The 10,714-nt window shown below is 40.8% G+C and overlaps 1 protein-coding gene across 2 annotated transcripts in view; it reads left to right on the forward strand.

The window, feature by feature from the left end:
• The window catches only part of c5h15orf39 (chromosome 5 C15orf39 homolog), an 11,985-nt gene extending 2,883 nt beyond the window's left edge, over positions 1 to 9,102 (forward strand). The window contains exons 2-4 of one of the 2 annotated variants that reach the window (XM_042412404.1): positions 1,160 to 4,433; positions 5,607 to 5,641; positions 7,184 to 7,269. In XM_042412404.1, the coding sequence (XP_042268338.1) occupies positions 1,202 to 4,433; positions 5,607 to 5,641; positions 7,184 to 7,189 (3,273 nt within the window). In that variant the 5' untranslated portion in view covers positions 1,160 to 1,201 and the 3' untranslated portion in view covers positions 7,190 to 7,269. Of the gene's footprint in view, positions 1 to 1,159; positions 4,434 to 5,606; positions 5,642 to 7,183 lie in introns of both variants that reach the window. The other variant, XM_042412403.1, reaches the window with a different exon arrangement.
• Positions 9,103 to 10,714: the final 1,612 nt, after the last annotated feature.

The raw sequence follows: 10,714 nt of genomic DNA on the forward strand, positions 1-10,714 counted from the left end.
CATGTAATTATTTTAGACTTATATTATTTGTAATATTGTACAGCATATCATTGAAGTAGAGCAGAAATGATTAGGTGATTCATCGCTCAGTCGATAGACAGAAAAAATTATTACAACTATTGTAATCATCTATTCATCGTTTTAGCAAAATGCCAAACATTCATTGGTTCCAGCTGCTCAAATGTGAGGGTTTGCTGCTGTTCTTTGTCGTATATAGTTAAGGCTTGGACGAAACAAGACATTTTAAGTCATCACCTTGTGCTCTGATTCTGTCAGTTTTACTATGTTCCAACATTTTATTGAGAAAACGATAAACCAATTAATAGAGAAAATAATCTGCAGATTAATCAATAACAGAAGTAACCTTGCTGCCACACTACGTTGAAGAGTTGCTTGAAAAAGGAACTATAGTCTGACTGAGAGGTTGCGGTAATAAAATGCAGAATAGAAACAGTTTGCTGCAGTGTTGGCTCTCAGGACGTATAGACAAGTTGAGAACTGCTCAACGTATCAAGTGATAAGTTCTTGTTTGAGACAAGTGAGACTCAACTTCTTCAATGTGAAGGTGATGACACATTCTGACATATCCGCTGTAAACTGACAGCTGAGTAATGAGCTACAGTGATACCATAACACATCAGGTAGATATAAATCAAATGTAGTATAAAATTCATTCAGTCACATTGTAATTTTCATATTAGCTGGACCATGAGAACTGGTTTGATTATTGCAACATTATGTCAACTATATCACATTGGCTGTCTGTGGGTATTGTTCTCATTCTCAGACTTTCTCGTCCACTAATATACCTTGTATATTCAAGAAATTATGAATCTTCCTCACACATTACTCAGATTGTAACTTCCTTGCCACTTGTTGCATTTTTCTTCTGCCGATGTGCATTGGCTAGTAAGGGTTTATGTGACATACATGTGATAAGCCACAAGATTCTTCAAGGCTGAGAAAATGCCTTGAGCTAGTTATCTAATGATGACTGCTTTATGTGTGCAAAGTATTTATTTTTCCGCTGTGGTTCCTTCTGTCCTATCTGATGTCTTAGGGGGGAGTTTGTTCAAGCTAATTAGGAATATGGAACGTTTGAACCAATCTTACATAAATGTTAAAAATGAATGTCTAATATTTGTTTTTATCTACTTAGGTTTGGAGCCAAATTACTGTCCCATCATTACAAAGTTACTACATGATGAGCAGTCAATCGTTGCAGACCGTCATTGACCCAGTGTTTCGAAGCAAGATGCCATTATTCGATGGGACCATAGCATCCGCTGGACTGTCAAAGCCACAAAACATGCCTGGTTTCCTTGGTAAGCACGCACTGCAGTACAGCGGGGCCTACTTTACGTATGACCCCAGAGTAAAGGACGGAGCAGGATTCACTCCTCCTTGGAGCAACTCAAAGACCTCACTGCTGGATGGCAGAAGTCCTGTGAGTCACCTCTCTGGCATGGATGGACAAAACCACATAATTTACAGGCAAGACAGCAACTCCTCAGAGGAGGGCCATTCTCATTCTTCCTCAATGCGTCATACCCCAGTAAAACAGGGCTTTACACCATACACTAAAAGTTCTGGGATCAGCAGTCCTACAGCTGCATCAGTGGCTGTCAGAAAACAAAAAACTGGAGGTGAGAATTCATCCCCTGCATCTGAAAATTCAGTTTACTTGGCGATTCCGAAGCCAGTTTATGGACATAACCCCTGCTGTAATGAACTGGGTTGTGTGATAGGACAACAATACAGTATGGAACATGGATCTCAGAGGATCCCAAACACTGTCTATGAGCATGATTGGATGCAAACTGATGCTCACTACAGTGAAAGATCGCCCATCCAGAGGAAGGCACAAGACACACGGAGAGGTTTACAGTTTGAGCCCGGCGCAGAACCAATCAAGAGGATGACTGTGGACACATACAGCCCAAGTAGAGCAAGGACTCTGCCTGCAATGATTGAGCCAAACTACAGCAGTTACCCCTGCACGCCAACTCGCACTCTGTTTGGTTCTTTAAGTGAGCAGAGCCAGCACTTACAGACATCCCCCAGAGGCTACCCTAGCCTATACCCCTCCCATCCTACATATGAGCATATGACCTCAGAGGTTTATCAGGAACGTTCTCACATGTCCAAATATGGTCAGCTAACACAGCACCCAATGTTTTACTACCCCCAGGCAAATGTGGAGGTAGAAAACAGGACACAGTGTAAAGATATTGGTGGTAAGCAGAGAGAAGATGTCCCTGTTATTCTTAAACACACACTCTCAGCACCCCAGGACCATTACTTAGTGCATCAGTCGCTTCATGGTGAGATTCCTTTGCCTAGCACTGAAACAATGCCAAATCATTCCTTTATACGGGGCTTTGACTATCCATATTATGCAGTCCCCAGATTTCATTTAAATGCAAGCCAAATCAGAGCCCCCCTAAAAAGGCAGCATGCACTGCCTAGCTGGCACTCTAATCGCATAAATGTTTCCCCATCCGGCCAACACATGGATCTCCCCATGGCCTCTGTAGCCAACCTGCATAAGAACAAGCCCAGCACCAGCTTGCATGTTGACCAGTCGCACACCTCCTCACCTTTCCTCCTTGTCGACCAATCCAGTCCAACCAGACGTGTAGGCCAACCTGGAGTTTCACCCTCCAGCATACAAATTAACAGATTTTTTCCCCCACTCACCAGCCTGCACATAGATCGACCCATCCTTCCGCCAGCTGGCTTAAACATGGACAGACTCCTGGACTATTCATCTTGTGAAGCCCAAGTTACGTGCCCGAAACAACCAAAAGACCTTCCTGTTTCCCCAGTGGCATGGCTGCCCCGGTCACCTAATCACAGTTCAGATCACATCCACACAGCTGTAACTAATAGTGCAAATGTCCGAAAAATTATTTATTCCCCTGCTGTTGCAACAGGAAATAAACACAATGGCCCTACATCCAGTTCAGCTGCCTCTGTTCTTAAAGGGACCCTGAAGAGAAGTGTTTCTCACTCATCTCCACCCATGAAAATAAAAGAAGAGGACAGGGATTTATGTGAAGTGGACTTAATTAAGAAACGACAAAAGATGGAAATGGAGAATGGACAAGTAGGGAATAAAACTGACTCTCCTCCTATGCCAGTCATCGACAATGTCTTCAGCCTGGCACCTTACCAAGCATACCTGCAGGCCTCTGGAGTGTTGTTTCCAGGCAGAATACCTCCGAGAACTGTCCAGTCTTCTGAGCACTGTGTAGTCAAACCCAAGCCATGCATCAAAGAAAAGAGGCCAGATCGAGATCAGCAGCAGCCTGTTGTCCGTCCAGTTTATAAAAACATCTGTCCAGATACTCCAACAGAGAAGCCTGTTGTAGAAATCCTTGAACCCAAAAATATTAAAGTGGAAAAAGTAGATCCACCAGAAACAGACAACTCTGTAGAGAGTTATGTTGGTCAGAAGGACTGCAGCAAAATAACAATAAAAAAAGAGCCTGAAGATGCTGGTTTTCCTGACAGTGGGCATGACATGTTGGTTATTAGGAAATGTGAACCTGACGAACTTGAAAGTAAACCCTCATTAGCAGATGAAAACAAGACTTCAAATGAGTCCAAACCTGCCAAGGTGACTGCACAGATTACCTCACCTTCTCAGGGTGATACAAGCATATCACGTGATCAGGTGGTCAACCCTCACCCCAAACCTATTACTACACCTCAACCACCTGACACCAAACTTAATTTCAAAAACATTCCTCCCCAGTGTCTTAAACTTTCCACCTATAAAATCATTCTCCCTGATACAAAGCATCCTTGCCCTGTTCCACCCCAACAGAAGCCACCTGTACAGCCGATGACTGAATTCATACCAAAAGTAGAGCTCCAAATGCCAGTCCGCAAGCACTTTTTAGAGCTGCACCAGTCTCTCTGCAAGCTAGTATCCAAATCTGTGTCAGCCTCTTCAGAGCAGGAGCTCAGAACCTGGTTGTCTCAGCTGGAACTGACTGAACCTGCATCTCCATCGACCAAAGTCCAGAAAGTGTCCTGTTTGTTGGGGAAAAAGGCCAGAGAGGTGTGGCTCAATGAGGAGATGAAGTCAGCACTCCAAAAGGTCCTTGACAGGTTGCGAGAGTACACTGCCCAGGAACGCTGCCCTTTTCCACATGTCATGCGGACAGGGGCAGTGTTCCTCCCTATGTTGGTGGTGAAAGAACTGCTTTTTCCGATGGTCCAGGGCAGCTTCGTCGACCAGGTCCTGCAGGAGCACAAAGTGGAACTGCGGCCCACCACGCTCTCTGAAGAGAAGATCCTCATCCAGCTTCATAAACGAGCCTGCTCCTCCAGGCTCAGGAGACTGATGTCCCTCAAACACCTGCCTGACATCTACGCTGATGTGCTCAACCTTTTGTACTACGCCTGTGTCTGCAAACACCTAGGTGAGTGCTTGTTCACTTCAGACTGTATATGTGTCATGCAGTGAAAAATGGTGTAGTAAAAAAGGAAACGGGTATTGTAGAGATGTGGTGTTGGTTACAAACACCTTATTTTAGCCTGTATTTTGTTCTGGCTGTTTTCTAAAAGAATGTTGATTTGGGATGATATTATGGTATTTTGTACAGTGGCTCTGAGAGCTCCACATACAGCAACTTCAACACATCTCTGTATTTGGTTGTGTTTTCTGTATTTGCAGAACCTTTCTGGATGGTGCACATTTGTTGTCAAACTGGTGAAGATGTTTTCTTCATGTGCTTGTGTTTTGTCTATTAGCATGTATTTGCTGATGTTGCAGTGTGTTGAGCTCTCAGGGCCACTGTAATTTTGTTTCTTTTGGTATTGTCAAGTCTGACTTGACACATTAGAGGTGTTGCAGTAAGCAACAAGTACCTTAATTATCCCTTGTGGGGCAACGCTGAACACAACAACTTCTTTGCCCAAAACTGACATGCATAAATGTTCACAAAGGAAACAAGAAATGAGTGGATTATAGATTTATTTCAAGGGGGTTTGGCAAGATTGTGCATACACATGTACACATAAACTTCAGCACTAAGATTGCAATTCACTTTGTCAGTATAGTTCAATTTATTGGCCAGGCAGCTATAAAAGTGTAACTTTTTCACCTCAGTCATCATTGGCTTGTAAAAAAAAAAAAAAAAAAAAAAAAAAGTAAGTATAAGGTGTCATTTGTTCTTCCTGTTATTTATAATAGATCACAAGACTCACTGAAATGTTACATACGAAACTGTTTCAGATAAGGTTCAGCAGAATTTTGATACCATTTAATGAAAATGTATTTCTTCACCAAAACTTTGAAAGATTATACTTCTAGTGTGATGATTTGACCATGTGATAAGTGCAACATGACTGCCAAAGCAACACTTCCTGCCTTTCCTTGCAGATTTCTGGAAATCCCCTTTGGGTAGACTGTGTGATTTACTGATTCTTCTGGATTTATTATAATAAATCATATTTTGGTCAACTGTATCATGGTTTTCCCTCAAGCAGTCATTAAGTAATCATATTTTCTGCATTTTTGGCCCTTTTGTAAAGAACTAATCACAATAACAAAAACGATACATATTCAAAATAAATCCATTTATTTTTTACAGACTCAACCTCACCTGATGTCCAAAAGAGAGTCCAGGTATATTTATTATTTTATGTTGTCCCTCAATCTCACTACTCTCTGCTTTTTCTGATTAGAGAGCAGGAAAACTCTCATCTAACTTTCAGTGACTTATTACAAGAAGTTGCATGATTACATTATAAATGATATAGGTGGGTGGAGGGGTGCTGAGCTGTACTGTTTGTGGACAAATGAACTTCTTTGTGATTTTGTTAGATGGTGAACCCAAGTCTAAAGCGTGTAAGGCAGGCTGTTGGATCACATTACCAGAGGAAGGAAGTGACAGCCTGCAGCACACGGGGGGATTAAACTGTGCCATATTTTAAGCCCTTTGGGTTGGAGAGAATTTTATGTTTTCATAAGATGATGATCATCTTTTAACTGACCAGTTCCCTCAAAGACCCATATCTGTAATCCTAAGTCATAGAGGGGGGACTTAACAATTCATTATGTGAGAAAACAGTTTAATGTTTACGTGTGTTTAAAGGACAAGACTGGAGATGCTCTATATTTTTATTATCGTCAACAAACACCAATGAAAAGATGAAACTGGTCAAGACTATATACTTTCATAAAGAAAGAAGGCCTTAATTTCCCTTAACATCTGTGCACTGTAGTTTTTAGCAAACTTTACTCATGTTACAGGAATAAATAGTGCATTTTTTGGTGGCTAATTTCAGTTGGATATTTTGTGCAGCAGCAATTTGGGGTACGTGCGACTTACTTAAAATAAAGTGAACATTGCAGTGAACAAATATGTCACTAAGTGCAACGGTGGTTCATTTGTGTTGTTAGTTTTTGAACAACAATGGAGCTCTGTAGCACTGAGTAATATGATATATCAGGCTTTGGTTACACTGTTAATACCGTTAGTAGGATCAATTAGTTGTTGGTTTTGGTCTTTTCATGGGATTTGTTAATAAGACAAATATTAAATATCACCAGACTTTAAATAGTTTTGTTTACTTTGTGTCTGTCGACAGTTATTTTATTTGGCACATGCATTTTATAACTGAATTGGGCTTAATTGAATTTCCGTTCACTGCTGACATTATTAACCGTTCACATGGTTCGGGGCACTTGACTTTGGTATCTGAACATTTCCCTCGTCTCACTCTTGTTTTATCCCTGACTGATAGCATCCCTCATAGCAGCTGACTTTTTCCCAGCCTTCATGTTTACTCCCACAACCTTTTTTATTCTATCACTGCTGAAAGGGTGTTTCATGGTGGAGGATCATGCTGTCCAATCACCATGTCTGCTGGTTATTTATAGAATAGTTTCTCATTGCTCTTGTGCGCTGAATATGTGCTATGGACGTATTGATTTGTCAACCTGTCTGTAGATGTTGGACTTTGTTTGCTAGCTTGCTTTAAGGAATCATCTGTTGGGAAACAAAGAACACAGAAATTCTTACAATATCTCTCTGACTTGCTTCCCACTTGAATATGTTTCCCTGATCACAAAATAAATTCGATTAACTTAAATTTAACTCTTTAATTCTATATATCTGACATATTTTTATATTTATTTTGACCTCTCCTAATTGCTCTGTTGCAGGATTAGACATGGGCGACTCTGTTAAAAGAGAACAAGATGAAGGTTGTGAAGAGACTAACAGCTGCAAGAGTTCTGTCTGTTCAGATGTCGCCACCTCATCCTCAGAATCACACCCACAGAGACATCCGCAGGACCACGAAACAAAATCACATTTGAACAGGAATAAAACAAAAAGCAGGGTTAAGAGCAGTTCACGGCGTATGTTTCTGGACAGCAGTTTGTCAGATAAGGAAGAGACAGATGACACAGAAAGTGGAGGCAGACTGAATGCATTTAGCAAGAAAAATGGGAGTGGCCATCAGTGTGAAGAGGCTGAGAATAGAGGAAATGACTGTTTGGTTGCAGAGCAGGACTCTTGTGAGAATTCATGGACATGTCCTTTAACCTTTGACGACCTCTCGCCATCTCCCAGTGACACACAAATAGAGGAACCCTCCAGTTTGCCTCCTGCCTGTCATTCTTCAGGACCAGCCGAATTTCAGCTTGCATCCAAGAGTCGTTCGGGTGTGATTCTCAAATTGAGGAGGATGTTTAGTAAAAGTCTGAACAGAAAAAAGGCTTGCTACCAAGCAGTTTCGGACTCATTTACTGATCCTTCCCTCTCGCAAACGCAGGATGGGAAGGGAAAGAGGAACAGCAAGGGGGACTTCCACACGAGGACGCCCAAAGTAATCCACAGGTGGCAGAGAACAGGAAGCTTCTCTCATGCCTTAAGACCCCTCAGGAGCTCTTCTAAAAGAAAACACAGATCTCTATTAAAGATCAAATACTGTCCCTATTTGTCTGCCTGCCACAGCGCTGAACACAGGAGGCGATGGGTTCTGCGTTCGGCTGTCCGGAGGGCTCGGGGAGCCATGAGATTCTACTATCCAGACCTAGTGGGAAAGAGGATTCGTCATCTATATGAGGAAGATGACAAGTCAGAAGTGTGGTACAGAGGAGAGGTGCTGCGAATTCACGAGGCCCACACCAACCCGCTAAAGACTATATTTGAGGTCAGGTATGACAGTGAGCCAGAGTGGAAGTACTACCTGGAGCTGCTGATAGACTATAAAAAAGGCTGGCTCAAAATTGAAGACTAGCTTCCCCAAACAAATGGTGCTGTCAGTTTTGTTTTTGGTCACCTTACTGAGTGCAATGACACCTTCTACTGTTGTTTTTTTTTTAACTGTTGCCAACAACAAGTTGATAAGCCATAAATATCTGTCTGACTTCCTAAAGAATGAGCTATGACTGGGTGCATTTTGTAGGGTAAAGCAGCTTTCTGTAGATGTTTTAAGCTCTTTTCTTGGACACATTGATCAGTGGCTTTACCGGTTAATGCACAAGTTAGACTGTGGTTATCTGAAAGAAATGTCATGATCTTGTGCTAAAAAAACAAATGTCCCTTAGTTTCTTTTACACTTAAATTGTAAGCAACTATGAAGTTAGGTATTTATATTAATTCTTAAGTCCTAAATGTCCACTTTTGTTTTAAAATAAATTCTGAGTGAAGTTAGTGACTGATATATATTTTTTTTCTATTTTTTATTTTGCCAGTAAGAAAAAGAAATCAGCAAATGACATGGGGACATTTTTTTTAAAGAGTTTTACTGTCAGACAGTATCAGCCACATGTATATAGGTTTACAATAAAGGTGCAAATCTTGTATGTCAAAGAGTAATTTTCACCTCATCATTGTGGTTGGTGTTATTTTATTGTGTGTTACTGACGCTGGACAGGCATTCATGGAGTTCTGTACCAAGCTGCTCAAGAGGTTTTTTTTAAAGACACACCGGCTCAGATGTCCCCATGTCAGTGTTTGTAATCACTGTGAACCTGAAGACTTTCACCTCAGATTTTATTTTATATTAATTTTGTATAATTTTCTTATACCTCTTAGATCGAATTGAACTGTCTGAAATAAATGTTTGTAATGACATGTTGTTGAAATGTTTTATCACTCAAAAATATATAATTTTTGTATTTTTAGAATATTTTACTTACTTTATGTACTTGTCCTTTTCTCTTTTCATGGAATTTCTTGAAAGTCAAAACTAAATTTCACATGTTGCAAAATCTTAGGGTAACCACAGCTTCTCAACTCATTATGTAAGGATAAAATTTATTTTAAAAAACTACCCATAAATATGCAATCTGAATTGAAAACCTTGGTGAACATGGTGTAACTCGAAAAATTCTACAATTCTGAATTTCTGAGAGCTGCAAGCTGTCAGCTGTTACCAACTACTGTTACTGCTGCAAGTTTCTGCTCTAGCAGCAATTTTTAAAAAAAAAATTTGTAGCGCCACCTAAAGTTGAAATTGTATCATATAATACAGACTTGTTCAGAATACCCATCTGTACAACTTTGCTGAATTTGTTACCATGGAATATTATATTTAAGAGACATGGAACTTAATAGTAGTATGGTGGCGTCTCACTAATGGCCACAAGGTGGGGCTATCGGTGCCACGTTTTAATATGTTGTGCACATTCTGATGGAGAACTTGTGTATCAAGTTTCCTTTCATTAAAGACAACAGAATTGTAGAACTATCGTGTTATAATATTACAGTAGCACCCCCCGTGGGTTGAATTGTATCAAATATTACACACTTGTGCAGTGTGGCTGTATGTACGACATTCCCATATTTGGTGTCAGTCCAGTTTAGTATTGAAGAGTTATGGCCTGTTAAGTGCATCAGACCATGCCTTCAAAAGTTTGATGACCAATTAAGTAACGGTAAGTGATACCAAAAAACGAACACATAAGCTTTGATCAAGGTCTTCCAAATATGGTATGTACCAAGTTTGGTTAAGATTAGATGAAATACAGATGGGTGACAAATTAAAGGAAAAAGCGGTACAGGCCTGAATGCTTGACCCCTACATTGAGGGGATCTGGTGGCTCTGTTATGCTTTGGGGGTTTGGGTTCACTTGTCTCCTTAGAGAGAAGGGTCACTGCAAATAAGCACAAAGTTGTTCTGAGTGATCACCTTTATCCTATGATGAAGCATTTCTAGCCTGATGGGAGAAGTCTCTTCCAGGATGACAATACCTCCATACATAGGACACAAGGGGTCACTGAATGGTTTGATGAGTATGAAAATGATGTGAATCATATGCCATGGCCTTCACAGTCACCAGATCTCAACCCAGTTGAACACCTATGGGAGATTTTGGATTGATGTGTTAGACAGCGCTCTCCACCACCATCATCAAAACACCAAATGAGGGAATATCTTTTTGAAGAATGGCGTTCCTCAGCCTTGGCATTGATTCTACAAGTCTCTGGAACTCTTCTGGAGGGATGAACACCTTTATTATATTCCCTCATTTGGTGTTTTGATGATGGTGGTGGAGAGCGCAGTTTAACAGGTCAGTAACAGTGCCGTCTACTTGGCATCATCCAAGGAACATGCTGTGCAAATATTGTTTTGATAGGCCTCACGGTTCATGAGTTTTTAGCCAAAACCTAAAACACATAATAAAGACCACATGGGGGCGCTGTTTGTCCCATGTTTTTATATGGTAAGCATGTCCATATTG

Source organism: Thunnus maccoyii, chromosome 5 (genome assembly GCF_910596095.1).
Source record: "Thunnus maccoyii chromosome 5, fThuMac1.1, whole genome shotgun sequence".
Classification (NCBI taxonomy): domain Eukaryota; kingdom Metazoa; phylum Chordata; class Actinopteri; order Scombriformes; family Scombridae; genus Thunnus; species Thunnus maccoyii.